The 19,774-nt window shown below is 38.4% G+C and overlaps 5 protein-coding genes across 8 annotated transcripts; 2 read left to right on the forward strand and 3 right to left on the reverse strand.

Moving 5' to 3' along the window:
* On the forward strand, positions 1–3,811 carry LOC18587624. Of its 2 annotated transcripts, XR_001929610.1 has the most exons (3): positions 1–326; positions 559–2,741; positions 3,524–3,811. XR_001929610.1 is itself a non-coding variant. In XM_018128371.1 (2 exons), exon 2 carries the CDS (start codon positions 1,058–1,060, stop codon positions 2,318–2,320), a length of 1,263 nt encoding a protein of 420 aa, XP_017983860.1. In that variant the 5' UTR covers positions 1–326; positions 559–1,057; the 3' UTR covers positions 2,321–3,811. The 2 variants fall into 2 exon arrangements, 1 of the variants encoding a protein (XP_017983860.1); XM_018128371.1 differs by having other exon boundaries at positions 559–3,811.
* LOC18587625 (E3 ubiquitin-protein ligase MBR2) lies at positions 5,474–9,831 on the reverse strand. 2 transcript variants are annotated; one of them, XM_007011535.2, is made up of 6 exons: positions 9,622–9,831; positions 6,757–7,962; positions 6,458–6,508; positions 6,290–6,388; positions 6,021–6,185; positions 5,474–5,877 (listed from the first exon to the last, which is right to left on the reverse strand). In XM_007011535.2, exons 2-6 carry the CDS (start codon positions 7,936–7,938, stop codon positions 5,725–5,727), a joined length of 1,650 nt encoding a protein of 549 aa, XP_007011597.2. In that variant the 5' UTR covers positions 7,939–7,962; positions 9,622–9,831; the 3' UTR covers positions 5,474–5,724. The 2 variants fall into 2 exon arrangements, with proteins under 2 accessions (XP_007011597.2, XP_017983627.1); XM_018128138.1 differs by lacking the exon at positions 9,622–9,831 and adding an exon at positions 8,886–9,142.
* On the forward strand, positions 13,364–15,859 carry LOC18587626 (protein stu1). 2 transcript variants are annotated; one of them, XM_018128296.1, is made up of 3 exons: positions 13,364–13,602; positions 13,932–14,147; positions 14,306–15,859. In XM_018128296.1, the coding sequence occupies exon 3, from the start codon at positions 14,355–14,357 to the stop codon at positions 15,573–15,575; it is 1,221 nt and encodes a 406-aa protein (XP_017983785.1). In that variant the 5' UTR covers positions 13,364–13,602; positions 13,932–14,147; positions 14,306–14,354; the 3' UTR covers positions 15,576–15,859. The 2 variants fall into 2 exon arrangements, with proteins under 2 accessions (XP_017983785.1, XP_017983784.1); XM_018128295.1 differs by lacking the exon at positions 13,932–14,147.
* LOC108663494 lies at positions 15,997–16,704 on the reverse strand. The gene has a single exon (XM_018128298.1). It carries the CDS (start codon positions 16,544–16,546, stop codon positions 16,175–16,177), a length of 372 nt encoding a protein of 123 aa, XP_017983787.1. The 5' UTR covers positions 16,547–16,704; the 3' UTR covers positions 15,997–16,174.
* LOC18587627 lies at positions 17,642–19,657 on the reverse strand. The gene is made up of 2 exons (XM_018128297.1): positions 19,216–19,657; positions 17,642–18,237 (listed from the first exon to the last, which is right to left on the reverse strand). Exons 1-2 carry the CDS (start codon positions 19,410–19,412, stop codon positions 17,814–17,816), a joined length of 621 nt encoding a protein of 206 aa, XP_017983786.1. The 5' UTR covers positions 19,413–19,657; the 3' UTR covers positions 17,642–17,813.

Raw genomic sequence — 19,774 nt, forward strand, 5'->3', positions numbered from 1 at the left:
ATACAAAAGAAGAAGAGAGAGAGAGAGAGAAGAAAAAAAAAAAGAAAAGAGAAATTAAAATAATAGCAGCGAGGGATCGAGCTAAACACAAAACGAAGCGGAGCTGAAATAATAGCAAATCCAGAAGAAGGGAAAGCTCGAAAGGATGGCAAATGCACTCTAAATAAACACAGAAATTAAGAAAATAGAAAGTAGAGGGAGGAAGCCAAAAAGAATCGAGGCAGCGAGCAATCCAACCCAAACCCAAACCCAGACCCCGACCCCCCCCAACCAACAACTGAGTGGCACTCGATTTCTCTGCAATTGGTCAAGCAAGTTTGTCTAAGGTCAGCCCTCAATCAATCTTTTTTTTTTTATATTTTTTTCATTACTCTGGAGCTTCTTTTTTTTGCGCTCTTCATTGCTGCTTTTTTTTTCTCTGCAATTCGTGCTCTGTTCTCAACTCTATCCTACCAACTCCACTGATCTCTTTCCTTCAACTTCAATTTTTCCAATTCCCAACTGTATTTGTATTTTGAATTAGACTGTAAAAGAAACCTTGGGTTTTAATTGCTGCAGTGATTTTATTTACGGTTCGTGCTGTTCCGCTTGAGACGAGGCAGGGGCTGTTGTTTCTTTCTTTTGCTTTTTCAAGTTCGGTGATACCGACTTTAGGGTTTTGATTTGTTCTTTGCTTTATTCAATTCGGCTTTGTTTAGTAGGGTTTCTGGTAACCACTCAACTGGAGTTTGATCCCTAGGGTTTTGGTTCTCCGAAGATGAGATTTGGGTTTGCATTGTATGGTTTCTCCGTGGGCCAATTTAGGGATGTTTGGAAACTGAAATAACCCTATCCACCTTGGGAATTGTGAGTTCTTTTTGCCTTTCTTTTTCTGGGATTTCGTCCTTGCTGTTTTACTCTCAATATGCAGAGATTGAGAGTTTGATTTGCATTGTATGGTATGCAAATTGGTGATTTTGGACTTGTTTGGTGGTGGAGAAAGCTGTAAATTGGGGTGGAATTGGGTTTCAGTGGTTTTGTAGTTCTGTGAATGGTGTAGGAATCTGCTTATTGAGCAATGCAACCGCAGCAGGGCTCTAGAATTGATTTAGGCGAATTGAAAGCTCAGATAGTGAAGAAGATTGGGGCTGAGAGGTCAAAAAGGTATTTTAGTAATTTGAGTAGGTTTTTAAGTCAGAAGCTCAGTAAAAGTGAGTTCGATAAGTCATGCTACCGCATTCTTGGGAGGGAGAACCTGCCACTTCATAATCAGTTGATACGATCAATCTTGAAAAATGCATGCCAGGCTAAGACTCCGCCACCAGTTCATGAAGCGGGTCCCGCAAAATCTTTGATACAAACTGTGAAAAGTTTTCCTGGTAGAGAAGATGGACATGAACAAACTGGATCCCTTGTTCCCAATCAGAATCCAAATATGGTCAGTTGGTCAAATGGGGTTTTGCCAGTATCGTCCCCACGAAAGGTTAGGTCTGGAATACGGGATAGAAAGCTCAGGGATAGGCCCAGCCCGTTGGGGCCAAATGGTAAAGTTGAGAGTGTCTCACTTCAATCAATGGGTACGGAAGACAATGGCAATAAATTGGGTATAGAAAATGGGGGTTTGACTCCATATGATTATCAAAGACCAGTGCAACATCTTCAAGCAGTTGCCGAGCAACTTGAAATTGAAAGAGAAGGTTTAGTGCGATCCACAGAAAAACCGAGGGTGCCTACTAAGGATCAGACTGAAGGAGCCATTGTTGAAGATGGGGAGGAGGTGGAGCAAGCTAACCACATTAATCTCTCTAGAAGTCCTCTGCTCGCACCACTTGGGATTCCATTTTGCTCCGCTAGTGTTGGTGGGACCCGCAAAGCTATACCATTGGTTAGCAGTGGCGACTTCATTAGCTACTATGACAGTGGCGGTTTGTATGACACTGAGACATTGAAGAAACGTATGGAGCAGATTGCGGCAGCGCAGGGCCTTGGAGGGGTTTCTGTGGAATCTGCTAGTATGTTGAATAACATGTTGGATGTATACTTGAAGAAACTGATCAGGTCATGTGTTGATTTGGCGGGATCAAGGTCTACACATCAGTTGAGAAAGCACTCTGCCCACAAGCAGCAGCCTCAAGGCAAGCTTGTTAATGGGATGTGGCCAAGTAATCACTTGCATATGCAGAGTAGCTCTGGGCCTGCAGAAGTTATGCAGGAACAGGGGCAGCGGTGCTCAATATCTTTGCTTGATTTCAAAGTGGCAATGGAGCTAAATCCCCAGCAGCTGGGTGAAGATTGGCCATTGCTGCTGGAAAAAACTTGTATGCATTCGATGGAAGAATGAAATATCCTACAAAGATTTGTTTATCCTGAAGCTGTGATTGCATCTGTCCATTCTGGTTCAATGTGCTTGACAAATGTTGAACACTGAAGCTCCCACGTCTTCTCCATTACCGACACGAACCAGATGGCAGCCACTCGGATAAATCTCTGGCCCTTGCAAGATGAAATTATGAGTTTGAGTGTCGGAATGTCTGTACTCCTGCTGCAGAGCCAGGATGGATCAGAAAATTATTTTTGAGCAACTGAGCTAAGGTGCTTAACAAGGAAGTGCTTATAACTGGTTGCTCTGTTGTACGATTAGCATTGTTGTTGGCTGTCTTCTGCCATCTCAACAGATCTCAAGCTTTTCTTGTAATTTACAGCCAATGAGGAGGAAATCTATTAAAGTTTTGCAGGGATACTGTTTTGTAGCTTGGTGAAAGGTAAAATTACTTATGTGAGAGCTGCAGCATTGCTCTGTATGTAATTTTAAAATCTGAGAATTGATTGAATTCCAATATTAATAACAAATTGGCATCCATTAAATTGTCCATGGTGGTTTATTTTAGATGTTTCTGCTAAATGACCCCTGAAAGATCTATTTGCTTAGCTCTGATGCCATGCTCTTGTGGAGTTTCTGACGTGCTGATTTGGTGGCATACAGTTTTCATATTGCTCAAACCACTGTTCTTGACTGTTGATTAGATATGTATGCAGTTGCATGTTTCTTAAATTTCATTTAGCTAATATATACATGTGTGTGTGTGTGTGTGTGTGTGTACATTTTTTGCTAATCTATTGGAGGAGTGAACAATGTAGAGAGAAAATAAAAAAACAGAAAGAAGAAGAAAAGAAACGAGAGGGAGGGAGAGATGGAGATAGAGAGAGACATATCCAACTAAAAATTAAACATGGCAGGTCTACAGCATCAGTTGATTTTCAAAAGTACTATATGGCTTGTTGAGTGACTTGGTATCAGGCTAGTAATAAAACAAATTTTATAGAGTTGCTTACTCTGATCTTACATATGTCAAGCAGTTACTACACATTGTTTGAATCTGAAGCTGGCCAAACTTAATTGATCTTAAGCTCTATAAGTTGGGATATTTTGGTCCCTGCAAAAGCATCATGCTAGGTTTTTTTGCAGAGTGCTTGCTATTTTCAGCAAGTATTCTGTGGACCAAATCATCCAATCTGCATTCTGATGTCTGACTATCTGGAACAGGAAAAGGGCAGTTGTAGATGAAGAGGATTGCTTGGTGACTATAAGAAGTACAAGTTTCTCAACATTGGATGAGAAATATTCTGTACCAACAACCCTTCTCTCTTCAGTTGGAGTAGGCACTCTTACTTGCTACTGCTTACAAGAGCATTTTTTCGACTTCACTCTGCTCTAGATATGAGAGCAATAATTTTGCAATTGTACTTGATGACATGCAAACGCTATCCTTTGTTGAGTTGTCCTTTATTGTTGAGCAGTTTATCAATAAAATGTTTTTGGAATTCCATTTTATGTTCAGATAATTAGATTTGCAACTTTCACCACTTCACTTTTGGATTTTTTTATTACATTTTCGTTACTCAGTATATCATAACCTGAAAACTGTGTTCTCAGTTCCATAATCACTCTTTCAATATTTGCATCGTGACACACTGTAACTATTAGTTGTGCAAAAGTTGGTAATGGTAGGTAAGTACTCTTTTTAATTGTTTATGGAAATGTTGTTCCTTTGTTATGCATATACTATGAATCTTTTCCCTATGAGTTACCTAATTGTGTGTCTGAGGTTGGGGCAAATCTCAATTTGGCAGCTGTTATTAAACATTATTTAGCTGTACGGGTAGGCCAATTTACATGTTGAAGACATCTACATCACTTGTAAAGGAAAAGTGATGAACCTTATTGCAACATCAATGAATATGTTTGCCATTTTTCTTTCCCTAAATTTGAAAAATTTTACTGGAGTGGCTTTTCTGTTGAAGCTGCAGAGGAGGTTAACCAGGACCTCACAAAGTTCAGTTATCTTTGTCTCTCTTTTACTCGTATGTTGCATGATGTAGATGGGTCACAATGCTTTGTTTTTTTGGCCATCAGTGTTAACCACATTAGCCATTTCAGCTATCTGGACCATGCAGAGCTGGTATTGAGGTTCAGTTGATGAACCAGTGAATGATGATTTGATATTGTGAAAGTATTGATATTGTGAAAGCACCCTTTCTGATTCAGAGGGACATTATCAAATTAGACTGTCGAGAGTGTCTGAGGGTTTCTGCCTCAAAGCAACTGTTTAAACTTTGGAGATGGATTGTTGCCGACGATGCTTTGGAAGATCAATGTAATTACAATTGTTGTATATATCTTAAACCTATAGCAAAAGTTTTACAATCCACACCAAATTGCAAGATCCATGATTTAAATATCTAGTCTCATTTTAGTATACAACTTCGGTGGATTTCACGACTTCCTCCTAAAACCGTGACAAAGAACATGATGAACCAAGAAATCTCCTGCACCTATAGTTACAGAAAAGGTTACTTTTTTAAGCAAATGTCCATCTCCTTTTCCTCCTTTGTATGCTGGGATTTTAGTTAGCCATTTTTCTATTACAATAATGGCCCGCAATTCTGATGAAGGTATTGTTTTTCATAGCTTTCTGCACACTAATCTCTGGCACAGGCAACAAAATCTTATATAACCAAATCAAAAAGCTGAACAAATGCAGGTAAAGCACCAAACTGTGGAACCAGTGAAAATGAAAGGCAGGGCATAGCTTAAAGATTTAGAAAAAAACAAGTAGGTGCCACCAAAAAGAGTGTCAAAGCCTTTGCATAATTACTCATCGGGTGCTTCCTAAGCCCAAAATTTGAAGCAGAGGGTTGTGTTTAATTGTAAAAGCGACCGCATGGAATGATTGAAAACAGGGAATTTATGCAGAATTTGATATTACTTATTAAAGGGGAAAATGAGGGAATAAAGAAAAAGGAAGTTGCCCATAGGCCATAGCTGTTACTATCACATAAGATCCTGTATCGCTGTTTATCTAACCTTCAAATATCAGCAAATTCCCAATGCATCTACTACCCTGAGAGAACCACGAAGGAAAAAGTATCTTTGGTTTTGCTAGCAATTATGGAAGGTATGAAAAATAAGTACATCAGGCACCTAATGGACATCTACCAAGAAGAGAGAAAGAACTGATCAAGCTCAAATTACAGAAGTAATATGTGTATTTTGATTCACATTTCTTTTATGGGTGAATTAAGCTCCAGTGCAGAGCTAAGAGCACCTGTTTTTATTAGTTGACTGACATGAGAAAGAGATTTGACATTTACAAGGTGATCATAAAATAAAAAATGCTGAAGGGAAGCAATCAATTTGTACAGAAGAAAACTCGTCCTCTTGCTTTCTATTCAAATTCAACTAAGTTACGAGGAGGGCGCGGAAGACTGCATGGGTTCGGCTGATGCTTTGCAAATAGGGCACCAATTCTTCACCCGCAGCCACTGCTGTATGCATGCCACATGATACCTGTGCTCGCACTGCAACCTCCCTACTTCATCACCGATGACATACTCTTCCTGCAAGAGGAAAACCAATGGAATTCCATTAAGTTGAACTGAAACCAGTCAAGAAACAATTGCAGTCACATCCAGAGATGATCAGAGGAATATAGTAGTACAAAGTTTTTACTGATAGAGTGAAAAGTTATACAGAAAAGGACCTGACATATACTGCATTTGACATCATCCTTTTCACCCTCACAGCTGACATTTCCATCCTCTGAAGATGTTGCCTCATAGATGCTTTTTGTAAGGCATTTTGACAATGCTTCTTCTGATAATGCAGTGCTCACAGAACCCATCCTCTCTTCTAGAGCTAGTAATTCCTGTCATAATAGCAGGAAAAGCTTACCACATATTTCAACAAGAAGCATGAAGTGGGGGGAAATAAAATGCAAACTTTGCACCAACATAGCAAAACACAACAAACCTCATATGACATATTATCTATATCCAGTCTCATTTCTCTATGCTGGTCATAAAAGTTTAGGCCATTAAGGAACAAGCTGGTCTCTAGAACAAGTAATTGCTGCAAGACAGAAACAGAATCAACAACAGAGAACAATCAGGCAAATGAAACACTTCAAAACTAATTTACCTCATACGTCAATTCTTCATCCTGTTCAATCCTCTCAAGTGCTAATAATACCTGCATAACACAGAAAAAACAATAGTAACAGTTGAAGCTTCGGTAAATCAAAAACACAGCAAACAAACTACTAATGGTTCGTTTTTGCTCCCCCTGGAGAGAACTCTGTAACACCACATGATTTGAGTTATTACATGGGTAAATAATACTCACAGCCCCCCACAGTCCCTTCGCTGAATTCCATAGAACAAGAAAGGTATAAATGCATGCATAAGACAATGCAGGTTGATATATCCTGTTAATCATACCTCTGCAATGCCATCCATATTGTAGCGCTGGAAGCTATCCAGATTCAATGAAGAGCGGGTAATGCCAACTTCTGAAGGACTAGAGGGCATGACACTGCGTAAACTCTCACTGATACTACCTGCTCGACCGTAAGAACTAGCACGAGTTGCAGCAGTTTCTGTAGAAACAGGGGCATTCAAATCAATAGGTATATCAGATTGATGAACTTGCGGGATGACTACGGGGGACTCGTTCAAAGTTATACTATTTCCATTTGCATGGTTAGGGAGTCTCCCTCTGCCATAACTACTGTTTGATCTCTGAGTCCTAACTGAAGCAACACCACTATCCCTGTTAGGAGGCCAATTTCTGGCTCGCCTTGAATCAGAAATAGAAACACCGTGGCTAGAAATGTTGTTTCGTCCCTCCAAAGATGACCCACTCAACTTCTTTCCCCTCGTGGAGGAACTACCCTCTCCATCAGAGTTTCTCTTTTTAACTGTTTCTTTCCTTCTGCTAAGGCTTGAATCTGATGATGAACAACCAGATGGGACAACATCAGAAATAGAGTTACATTTTAGATTTCTCAAACCGTACTTGCTTGCATTAGCACGAGTTGCCTGGGAAGCACTTCGAGATGCCAAAGTAACAGATGGACTGGGCAGACTATCCTGGTTGCCCAACCCAGATCTCTGAATAAAATTTCTCCTTGATCTTGTGCTTGACGCTACACTAGAGCTCCCCACTTCCATCACTGTAACTTCCCTAGAATCACCATCTTCAGAATCAGGCTGCAGCCCTCTTTGAATCTTTCCTGGTGGGGGTATGAGTTCTGACACTTCTGGCTCATCCTGAACACTACTAGTTTCAGATGAATCTGTTTCCAGCTGAGATGGTAGCTTTTTCTGAGGATTTCTAGAGGATTTTCTTGTGTTGCTAACTGCAGAGTATGCCCTAGAAGAACTTCCAATTATTTCCTTGCCACTTGATGAAGTGCGGTAAGAAGGCCTAGAAGATTTGGCTTTTTCCAAGCAGCCATTTGGCGTACCTTTCATGGAGTTCAGCCTGCCATTGCATCCAATTCGGTTGCAAAATTGAGCATTTCGTTCTCTGTTATTAACATGATCCTTCAAGATGAGACCTGATCTCTTGCCAGGTACAACAAGCCCATCAACAGCTCTTTTACCAGCATACCCATCCATCTAGGTAACAAGTATCGTTTATATCTGGAAAAATCAAAATAAATGTATCATTAATAAGAGAAAAGAAATCCTCCACCATGGCAAAACTTTAGTTCAGGACAAAAAAGACAACCTAAAAATCATAATTAAAAGCATACATTGCATGCTTACTGCAGGAACCGGTCATAGTTCATTAGAAGTAAGATAATATTTATAAACATTAATTCAAGCCAAAAGGTAATTCTCGATACCTGCTTATACAAGCTTAAAAGATTTCAAATATAAACCATCTGTTAACCTTCCAAAGCAAGGGTAACTTTCATCCCAACATTAACACAATAGATAAACCATGAAATTGATAAAAGAGAACAGATTTCATGCATAAATCTAACCTCAAAATATCACCTTCCTTTTCCCACGCAAAAACCAAATTTAGTACCTTCAAATTATTTGCTGTAAATGTTTAAAACTTTACCAATTTAAGATTATGACTGCTACTAACATAATCATAACCAATCAATCAGAAACGCTATTGCCCATTAAGTTCAAGAAATCCCCCAAAATACAGTGCCTGGCAGCTATCCTTAAAGGCTACTCAAATTTGGAACCATAAAGGAGAAGATTTGCAACCTATTTTCAACCTGATATAATCTGAATTGCTATAATCTATGCCCCCACTCCCAAAAGAAAAAGGAAAGAGTACAAATCATTAGGACAATTTACAGAAAGTAATCCTAAAACCAAATTAGAAACGCAATTCTATTTTACATTCTGCTCACCTTATTCACCAACAGATAAATTTTTATTTTCCACTGCATAAAAGAATTATGCATTCCAAACAGAAACATTCATAGAATGATAGAAATAGATGCCACAAACCAAAGAATCACCTTAAAACTGGATTGAATAAACAGAAGGAAGAAAATCATACAGAATGAACAAAATGAAAAGGGATGAAAATGAAACACCTTTGCTATCAAAGGATCAAACACGTTCACAAAGAGAGTCCTTTTGGTGTTTTCGCATAACAAAGAAAAAAAAAGTAATAAATCACAAAAGTGAATAAGAGGAAAACGAAGAGCAAAACAAAAGTAAACTAGATGGTCACATGCCCCCAGTATTGTATTTGATCCCAACAAAAGTGGGCCTTTGGTTCTCAAAGGCCGATGTTTTGTTTGAATTATTCTCCACACAATCCCATTTTTTTTTCACCTCCTCTTTTCTAAAAATAAAAGAAGACTTTCTCCGTGATTTAAGGGTGGAAAAAGCTGATCAGCCATCAAAACCAAATTAAAACTTAACAGTAAGAGTAGACAAAGGAGACCAAAATAAGATAGGAAAAAAAAAGGCAAATTGAACATTTCTTCAATACTTTTCCATCCCTTCCAAGCCCACCACCACCACCACCATACAGAAATTCGTGAGACTAAATTACCAAGATTCTTTCTTGGAAAGCAGAATGATCAAGTCATCCAAATAACCAATCTTTCAATGTACATAAACAAAGAAAACCTTCGATTAAGACAAAGACCCTTATTTGCAAGAGCTAGAAGAAGTGAGAATTTAATGAAAAATGATCAAAACTGTGGGTTTGTTGTGAAAGCGAATTTCATTGAGGTAAAAAGAAGAAAGAAGAAAGGAAGGAAGAAAAGACGTTAAATTTGAAAACAAAAAAAAAGGGAAAGCCATGTTCATGTTCTCTACCTCTTTGCTTATCCGTGTTCTCCTTCTGATTCTTTGAATATACAGAAGAGATTAAAGAGAGAAAGCGAGCTTCTTTTTAAGTCTTCGAGAAGATGAAAGAAAGAAGACAGAAGAAAGAAGAAAGCGAGACAACGCCACAAAGGCCAACACTAGGAAAGAGGAAGAGAGAGAGAGAGAGAGAGAGAGAAGCAAAAACGTGTATGAAAGAAAGACCCAATGCCTGCAATGAGCAATCTTCCTCTTTTATTTACGACCAATATTTTTTTTCAAAAAAAAAAAGAAAAAACAAAAAACAAAGGCAGGAACAAAGAGAAAGGAGTACAGCCTGCTTAGGCTGCCCTTGCCGTCCTAACAGCAAATCGGGGTTCCGTGATATCGAGACCCTTGATTTTGGTTTAGGAGAGTCAAAGATCAACGGCTGAAGAAAAACTGTGGGGCCACATTTTCTTTTTTTCAGAAGCTTAAAGTGGAAATGATTTTGTGGACGGAAACGGAACAGAACCCCACATCAACAGCTGAGCCGCCCCTACCTCTTATTATTATTATTATTATTTATTCCTAATTTCTACTAATTTCTAATTTAACTTTTGTACAATATTTTGATTTATGAAATTAGTGAAAAAATTTAGAATTTTGATATGACGGGGTTTTGTTTTTTGGATGAAAAGATGTGATGGCTTTTAATTACTTGCAATTGACACATTTTTATTTTATTAAAATATCCTGTTGACTTGTGAGGCTTTTCTTCTTCTTATTGTTGTGTTTATTTTAATTGATTTTATATTCAATCTTTGTCTTTACTTTCTTGGAGTCATTTTCTTTTGATTTCTTAAATTCACATTTTGGGATGTCATCCTTCGATTCAAATTTCCATTTTATTTGCTGCTTTCAGCCACTATCACACGTTTACATTCAAAAGTTCTGCTTTATTTTGCCTTGACATCTTTAAATTTGATACTTCACACTTAAATTATAATTTCTTTTTCAATTTTAATAAAAAATTAATTATCGTCATACTCAAAAAATCACATTAACTTTCTTATATTCATGTAGTATATAATTTTATTAATTGATGTGACCACGTGACAATTGATTAATTTAAAAATTATTTTTTTACTATTTTAATCTTAATTATGATTTAATTTCAAAACAATTACTTACATGGTTATTTTAACATCAAAGAATTGTTTTTCCTTATTGCTTTGAACAGAATTGATTCCAAATTTTATAACGTGTACCAACTTAGAATTTATAAATGATTAATTAATATAAACAATTATGATAAATTCTTCCTTTTTTTAACAAAAACTCAAATAAGAAGCAAGGAATTTTTATTTTAGTAAGGTACAATAAAAACGTAGGTCATGGGCAATCGGGTTGATCCTAACATGCGCTTAATGGCCGTGGGTCCGACGTCGTTTTCTCTACTACCCTCAGCCCCCGCGCCTATTGTACGAGTTATACCATAGCCCATCTACCATTTTTTTATTTCTTTGTTATTATTTAAAAAAAAAAAGACATAGAAAAGACATGAAGTCGCAAAATTGGAATTAAAATTGCAAAATATTAATCGGATTAAGACTCTTTTTTTGTTTAATATTGCATGGATCTCCTAGTCTTTATTAGTTTATGGGTAGATAATAATAAATAATAATCTTAATATAAAATATAATAAATTCAAAATTTTTATCTTAATTTCAATATTGGTTTATTGGAACCTTGAAATAGAGATATGGTGGGCAAATTGTGACTAGTCAACAAACCCAATGATAGCTTCATTCAAGATTGACGAGCCAATGGGTTTAAACTCTTGAAAACATTGAAGCACACCATAATGAAAATTAATGTTGAAGGTGTGAAAGTGTTTGAATCAAAAAGCTTTGGTCAATTTGCACTATGGATTGTAGGAAAGCTAGTCACTTAACCAACTAAAGCAATAATGAGAACCCTTCTATTTTTTTGACACCTGATAGGAGTTGCTTTCCTCACCAAAAGAAAATCTCTGCAATTGGTTAGATAAAGAAGGAAAAAAAAGCTGCAAAACCTCCCCAATTCATTGAAAATGTTTAGGTAAAGCTAGGTCAAATAATGGATTAGAATTATCAACCCCACGTGTGGCTTTTTGTTTTTTCCTTTTTGGTTTTATGAGTAATGGTGTTAGAGTGGGATAAGGATTGTTTACAGATGCAGCACTAAAATAACAGAAAAGGATTGACATAGTTTACAATTTCACAGATCAATCGAGCAATAAACAAATTTCTAAATAAGAACAATGGCACCATCATTAAGTTGTGGAATAGGCCAGCTGCCGAGCTCCAAGCATGATGAACAAAAATAATGGGATCGGCTGAAAAAATTTTCAAACATTTTGTTGTTAGACAATTGCCTTTTTCATTTTTCTTGAAAGCATTAATTAATTAGATGGACAAACCCATCTATCATGAGTTTCTTTTTCATTGCTAATTGTACTAGAAAAAGACCTTGGTGGAGCTTTATTTTTGCCTAAAGAAGCATGCCCCATGGAGGCTTAATAAAATAAAGAATTGATGAAGAAGAAAATGAGGTAAGAATACCCTTTTTTTTGCTTTTTGCAATGGAGGATTAAAAAACATATATTATAATGTAGACGGACAGAAGGCTGAGGTCCCATGTCCCCCCACAAATTCCACTGTTGATGATGTAGCTAATAACTATACTATATATGTTTTTAAGTACTTAAGCTTCTTGTTCTGGTTAGCCACATCAAGATAAGCTTTTGATTATAAAAATAGATGTAAGCTTTTCAAGGAAAAAAGCAAAGGGTAAGGCGGGAATTTGGTAATATATATGTGGGCATTAATCAATTAATTATTGATAAGGGAGGAGATTATGTACAGGTTGGCTAGGTATTGCCTTTGGTCCGTATAATGGAAATGGCGTGTCGTCTGGGCAAAGCCTACTAGGAATTGCCGAACAACAACGACAACAGAAAGTGGTTTTAATGGTTAAAACCCAAGCAGAAACCATGACAGAAAGAAATGAACCTCCTTGTCAAGCACCTACTTAATCAGGCAATCCATCGTAAGCTGCAGATTGTGCTGATTAATAATTGATTTGGAAGTACTTGCTTACATGATTTTTAAGTTATTAGACTAAGAGATCATTAATGGAGTAGTGGCTTAGTGGGTGACATGCATGTTGTTAAAATATTGCAGGGATTAACCATATCTGATATCTGGTCCGACAATGTCTAAAGGCGTTCTCCTCAAGGGGAAGACTCGGCTTGGGGCCCTCTAGCTAGGCTAGCTCCATATGGAAGAATTAGGCATTTGATTTTCGTCCTCATGTTCCCAGCTTCGATCGTTCTGAACTAGGAAATTATGTTCTCGATTAATCATCTGCGTTTTGTTTATGATGAAGCTGATTACCAGCTGGTGAAGCCTTTACTCTCACCTTTTGCCAAATGCAGTGGAGGGGATATGGTTTTCCTAACCAGCTTTGCTTGCCCTTGTCTTAAGCAGCAAGAAAGGGCTAGGCTTAAGCTGGATTTACTTTGATGTATATATAGTAAATTAAATGCAGACTGCAAACATGAACAACAAAGCATAATCAAAGGGATTTCTTTTGTTAGAACACAGGTCTGAAGAACAAAGCATATTAGTATATTCTTTCATGTTTATGTTACCTGACATAAACAAACATGTTTCCCAAGATGTGCAAAGCTGTTATTTCTCGCGTTAAAACCAAAGAAATTTAGCCAGTTGAAAAGGTCAACAATCCCCCATTTGTCTCGGTTTGTTTTGATGAACAAAATTTAGTTTACAGAGCCAGCCTTTGAGTCGTGCGAAATTCACGCTCCTTTTATCAAAACCTAGAAACCTCTCGTTTCTTTCATGTAACCCTCTCTCCCTCTTTCCCTTCATATACTCTTCTTCTTCAAATCATTTCGATCCTTTGTTCCCACACTTCCACTCTTCCATGAATTTGCTTTGAACCATCAAGGTACGCTAACTATATCTATCTATTTCCTTTCTCCAGGGGATCTTATCCTGATGATGCCTTCTTTTCGAAACTTGGGTTCAATTTTTCCTTTTTAAATTCTAATTTTCATTTTATTTGCTTGTCTTGAGGATTGCGGGTTGGGAATTTTGCACGCAATAATATGATATTTTTAGACTTGGTTTCTTTGCAGCTTAGAAATTTCATTTTTCTTTTTTAAACTTTAAATGGATACGGACAAAAATGGAAGACACCCCAAGAACTTTGAATCTCTTAGACATTTGTAAACATATACATTGGTGAAGTTTCTTCATTGCTGTTCTTGTTGCTAGGTGTTAGAACTTGGAATATAGAACCTGGCTGCTAATCCCGAATGAAATATGCACCTTCTCTCAAACAATGGGTGATTTTGGATTGAAAGGTTATACGTGTTTTCATTAAGAAAAGGCTGGAATTTTCATGTAATTAAAGGACTTTGAGAATGTGATTATACAAGATGTAATCATCTATGCAAACGGCTGAGTTTAAATTTGAGTAGCAAACTAAAGGTTAAATTTCTTTCCCTTCAATCAGAAACCAACTTGATTTTCTGCAATTTTTTTCTTACGAGAGGGAGAATGATGTGCATTCCTGTCAGCCCGATGCTCTTTCTTTCTTGGGTGGCACACTCAGTCTTGGTTATGCTGCATTTTTTATGTTAATGCAGGTTTTTGTTACAATTTTCTTAGAGGAGAGTCAGAGACTTCCAACGATTTATGGCAACGACAAAAAGAGAGAGCAGTTTGGGGAAAGAGAAGAGGGGTACCTCCCCTTCGAATCCTTCCGTCGCCCATGGCCAAAGAAGATCCACTCCAGGTTCCACTGACAAACAAGTACCCAACTATCTCAAGCCTACAATAAGCTCACGCAATGATGGTGTCAAGACGGTTAAAAAAACTGGGCCTGAAGACACCTCCCAAAGGCCTAATCTGCTCAGAAGAAGATCTTTTGATAGGCCGCCATCAGCTGCTCGAGTTCAGAAGGCACTTATCTCTCCAGCTCGAGAGAAACCAACAACATCCCGATCTGCTTCTTTTTCCTCAAAGCCCACTGCTGCACCCAAGGCAACTTTGGAAAGGGTTGCCAAGAAGCCAAATGCAGGAAAACCACAGACGACGACGTTGTCTTCATCTAGGAGCATGAAGAAGACCACGAGTCCCACCACTAAGAAGGCAAGTACTTCTTCTTCGGGTTCAAAGAATCCTCCAGTTAGTAGTCATGACAAAAAAGAAGCACAGGAAGTTGAAACCAAGCATGAAAATAAAGAAAACGTGGATCATCAACCTGAAGAGGTTGTGAAAGATGATCAGGGTGAGATAGATGATTCCGAGTTGCCAAAAGCTGAAGAAAGTGAACATCCGGATGTTGTGGATACTTCTGAAGTTAAGAGTGTTGAAGAAGGAAAAGAAAACCCTGGTGGTATTTCCGCAGCTTCGCAAGAACATAACGTGCCTCCTCCAACTGAAGAAATGGAAGACAAGTTTCAGGAAGAAAAATCTGATCATACCCAACATGAAGAAGATAAAGAGAACCGAATCAAAGAGGAAACCGATGACCTCCAGGAAAAGATTCCTCATGAGGAGGCTAAAACAGAAACTGAAGACAAGGGAGAAGAGAATAATGTAAGTGACGAGGTGGCAGCTACTAAAGAGATAATCGGAGAAGAAAATGAACTTGAGAGCAGGCAGGAGAACGATGAAGGGAGGCAGCAGGGGCTCCAATCAAGTAAAGAAGAAGTAATTGCAGAAGAGGTTGAAGAACCAAAGCCAGAGGCAGCAAACGTGGTCGCCAAAAGCCACGGGAGGAAGGAATCTGCAACACCGTACAACGATGTGATCGAGGAGACAGCCAGTAAGCTACTTGAAGAGAGGAAGAACAAGGTGAGAGCACTGGTCGGGGCGTTTGAGACTGTCATAGATAAAGAATCTTCTAAATAATTCTCCCTCGAGATCGGTAGACATGAATAAAGGAATGAACCATGTCGTGAGCTTTCACACTTCGCTTGTAAACACTCTGTATAGCTTACAGATTTCTCATCACCATGATCAACATCGTGGTGGAGAAATGAGGTTGCTCATTTGAGTTTTTTTCTCTTTACAATTTCTTTCTACTGTTGAAATTCTTTCTTCTTTCTCCAAACTCTTCCCCTGTTTGTCTCTACTCTCTTAAACAATTTAATGTAGCAAGCATTCGAAAGGAATCCAAACAATTTGAACATTTTTAATTGGTGTGATTAATTCACAAAGGAAGAACAAAAGACAAATTCAAGTTTACACAACCCAGCAAAAAAAAAAAGTTTATACAACCCAAATTGATGCAAGAAAGAAAATAAGAAAAAAAATAAAACAATCAAAGCTCAACCAAAACCAGAAATTCAAACAATTTTGCAGTATAAATATGGTATAAAGCCTCGCGAAAAGGAAAAATAATACTAAGTATAAATCTAATCTCGTTCTTGATAATTCTTCCGGGGCACTGCTTACAATAGGGTATAGCTCAACCGGCTTGTTTATAACATATCTGCAATGGTTGGAGACTAGTCTCTGTCCAAACTCCTGGTTCGGCAGTATCTTAGCTCCAAAGAAACCTGCCTTTCTAACCAAAGCTGGCGACGGAAATTGGAGATGAAAATCTCCGCCCTTCTGTCAACATCATCATCTGCAGCATAGCTCGCCACTCTTTGAAGAGCTCGAACCGTACTTCTTTCGTCGGATTCTTGATCCTCGATGCAGCCGTGCAAACCCAAGCGATCGTTAAAGCTCAAGCACTGTGGCCGCTGCCGCCTGGTGGAAGCAAGTTTGAGGAAGCAAGATAAGCGCCATTTGGTCAGGTTTAAGCTAAGTAGAGATCTTATCTTCTTCACTGCTTTCTTCAGGCGCTCTGGAACATACCAGTTTTCTCTGCCCATCTCGTTGTTTCAACTTTCGATTCAAGGGGTCACAGGAATATGATCAATTGATTGCAGGTTCAGCGTTTATAAATATATAGACCATAGAAGCTGAGGCTTCTCGGGCAAGATTTTAGTTCTTGTCTGTCAGGATGATTAGTGTGTTAAGGTAACGCGCGAGAGAGACGACAGCTTAAATATACGTTCGAGTTTCATTTGATAACGTCATTTGAAAACGTCATCATCTAATTGGACTGTTGGTGTATGTTAGTTTGAAAGTGTTAATTGGCTCATTGACCCAATGCTTGGAGACCAAGTTTTGGCTTTATGCTTGGTGCGAAGTGAGAACTGAGACCTCGCAAATTCAAATATGGGGCGGAATTTACCTTTTCCATAACTTTTTTCTTTCTTTCCATAGACCCTACAGGGAATTTTGGTTGCCATAGCAGATGATTATCACACACGAAACACACTTGAGTAAAGGAGAGTAACAGCCTGGCTCCTAAGCATAAAATGTGAACTATTGGTCATGGTAAATTGGTATTGTCCCTAAAGGAAAGTAAGAGTTTACAAAATCTGTCATGTAAAACTCGACCTATGTGTGAAAATCCAGCTTTGCTACCGCAACAACTGATAATTTCTTGCCGCTTACAGGCACTGCCACAGCTCGTGTCTGTCGTGCCAATGCTTATCAGGCGCATACCTGATGAATTGTTGGTAGTCATACCAACTCACCAGAAAATATGGAGATGCTCTGCTAATCCATGAAAGTTCATTCTAAGTTTTGATTGTTGGCCAAAAACTGTGTGCAAGTGCAAATTATGCCAGCGTTTTAGTCTTTCAGCTTGTGAAATTCAGAACCTGTTGTCCCTCGCCATTGCAGTATTCTAACTGATTTTTCCGATGGGCTGAATCTCGAGCGTCAGATACAACTTTTCCATGCCCACCGGCCTTCTGATTGTGCTGAATCTGTTGATTTGCTAGAGAAACTTGCAGTTTAAACTTTAACCTTCATGTTTATGTTAAAACACAAAAGGATGACCTTTTGTCTATCAGAAAATAGAGACTTGCTAACTGTGAAGTTGACGACATGCTTATGTCTATCAGGCCCGATCCTAGTAAGACTAATTCCAAACGTAACAATCAATAAACCAGAGCTACAAAATTATTCATTCGGGGAAAAAAAACCCTTAAAAGGTAGCAAAAATGTGGACAGTATCCAAGATGGCAAGCAGTTCTAAACTCAAGAATTTGCAACCAGCGGTTCATGAACATCAACACGTTAACTTTAACTATCTTCCCCAATCCTAGCAGTTTCATCATCAGTTACTTGGCTGGTTTTTCCATCCTCGATTTTTTCCTGTTTCCCTGTCCATCCATACATCTGCCTTCTGGCATCCCTTCGAGCTGCTCTCTCGGCTAGCTTTAGGTCTTTGAAACCTTGTTCAAACTTTGCTTCATCCTCTGGTGAAAAGAATACTACCTCCATTTGCCCAAGCTCTTCATACATCTTCTCAATTTTAGCTTTCCAGAACAGGCCCATCTCTGTATCCATCTTCTGGTAGGGAGTCTTCAGCAGGTACTCATCAATTCCACCTGCCTTGTCAATGCATCGAAGGGCATGAGTGGTGACTTTGACCCGAATGTGGCGATCTAAGATATAACTAAAGAGCCGCTTATCCTGGACATTAGGCTTCCAACTCCTCCTCGACCTGTCACAACCATTACACAATGTTAAAATTTCCCTATGAACAACAGAGCAAGAAGAAACTCCATATATTTTTAAGAAACTTCAATGAAGGAATTTGAGCAAAGTAATAAGAAAGTTTGGGCAGCAAAACACAGCTTAAGTCTAAACTCAGCTCAACTGAACTAAAGCTTTGATCCCAAGAACTAGGGATTGGCTACAAGAATCATTCTCTCCATTCTTACTCAACCATGGCCAATATTGTCTTCGAAAGACCTTACGATCCAAATCAAAGAAATCTCTGACCCTTAGGAAGCATTTAAATCCTTGAAAAAGTGAAAGCAAGACATGACAAAACAAAGCAATCCTTTTTTTCTTTCAATATATTCTTTAGGACTGATTCAGCCATACATATCAGAGTTCAAAGTGCACAAAAAAAGTAGAACACAAAACTTTGCAGCTGAGAACTTGAACGGATCACATGCTTCCAAGGAAATACAACATCTCAAAATAACGTAACATGTGCTCAACAATGACAAACAATCCAAAATATTCTTTCCCAGTAGCGAGAGACACCAAAAACAGGAAATCACAAAGGCCTCTTGGTAGCCATAGATATAGACAGCACGATGACAAGTGAATTAGCTGAATTTGATTTCAAGACAAAGATCCAAACCACCAAAAATGCTTCATTGTATACAATTTTTAGTTACCAAACTGTTTAAGATCCCATGATTGACTCTGATTTTGAGTTTTCTAAATGATAATAACTTCTAGCCTAATTTGCATCAAATTCCTGAACTAATATCGTACTACCCTACCCATACAATAACACCAGCTGAATTCTCAACCCCCAATTATCATACCACTCCACAAATCCCTTCAGGGCAAAAACTAAAACATCCAATAAAAATACAGTAAGAATGGTAAAATAAACGATTTCAACAAAGAATTTAATTCCAGGATCAACCAAGGAGTAATGGAATGGAAGAGAAAGAAATACTTGTTTCCACCGTCTTCGCTGATGCGGTTGCCGAACTGGATGTGTCGGCCAGCGTAAAGGCCGCGTTTGGCACGGTTCATGACGACCTTGCTGTCCGGAATGCATTTTTTGAGTTGTTCCTTCACTCCAGGCGCCAAGTTGTTCTCTCCCACCTTCTTCACCAGCTTCTTCATCATCTCCTTCCCTCTGAACGCCATCTTCTCCTTCTTCTGTTTCAGTAAAGTTTTAATTTCTCTCTCCCCAAATAATCCTTCCTAACGAGCTTTCTGTCGACGCTTTGGAAATGGGAAGACAAAAATCACTGAAGCGATTACAGGTCAGGCAGAGTTCGAAACCCCTCAACTGGATTTTTTTCTGCTCTCAAGCCACTTCGTTTTCGGGAGGGGCCTTTTAGGTTTGGTCCTCCTCTCCGGTTAAAGCCCATACGGTAGGTTCCATCACTGTCTCTGATTAGTGCCACGTTAGGATACTTAAATTCCTCATTTCTCAAATCCCCTAAATTATTGTCATTTCTTCATCTAAGCCTTTAATCTTTTAATCTACTCAAGTAAGCCCTTAA

Source organism: Theobroma cacao, chromosome 9, assembly GCF_000208745.1.
Source record: "Theobroma cacao cultivar B97-61/B2 chromosome 9, Criollo_cocoa_genome_V2, whole genome shotgun sequence".
NCBI classification, from domain to species: Eukaryota; Viridiplantae; Streptophyta; class Magnoliopsida; order Malvales; family Malvaceae; genus Theobroma; species Theobroma cacao.

Excerpts from the sequence above, each read along its gene's own strand:
- LOC18587624 (XM_018128371.1), top strand. The coding sequence starts at position 1,058 with ATGCAACCGCAGCAGGGCTCTAGAATTGATTTAGGCGAATTGAAAGCT.
- LOC18587627 (XM_018128297.1), bottom strand. The coding sequence starts at position 19,412 with ATGGCGTTCAGAGGGAAGGAGATGATGAAGAAGCTGGTGAAGAAGGTG. Across the intron at positions 18,238-19,215 it reads AGCGAAGACGGTGGAAACAA|GTCGAGGAGGAGTTGGAAGC; the intron begins GTATTTCTTTCT and ends TGGTTGTGACAG.
- LOC18587625 (XM_007011535.2), bottom strand. The coding sequence starts at position 7,938 with ATGGATGGGTATGCTGGTAAAAGAGCTGTTGATGGGCTTGTTGTACCT. Across the intron at positions 6,389-6,457 it reads ATGAAGAATTGACGTATGAG|CAATTACTTGTTCTAGAGAC; the intron begins GTAAATTAGTTT and ends TCTGTCTTGCAG. Across the intron at positions 5,878-6,020 it reads TCAAATGCAGTATATGTCAG|GAAGAGTATGTCATCGGTGA; the intron begins GTCCTTTTCTGT and ends TTCCTCTTGCAG.
- LOC18587626 (XM_018128296.1), top strand. The coding sequence starts at position 14,355 with ATGGCAACGACAAAAAGAGAGAGCAGTTTGGGGAAAGAGAAGAGGGGT.
- LOC108663494 (XM_018128298.1), bottom strand. The coding sequence starts at position 16,546 with ATGGGCAGAGAAAACTGGTATGTTCCAGAGCGCCTGAAGAAAGCAGTG.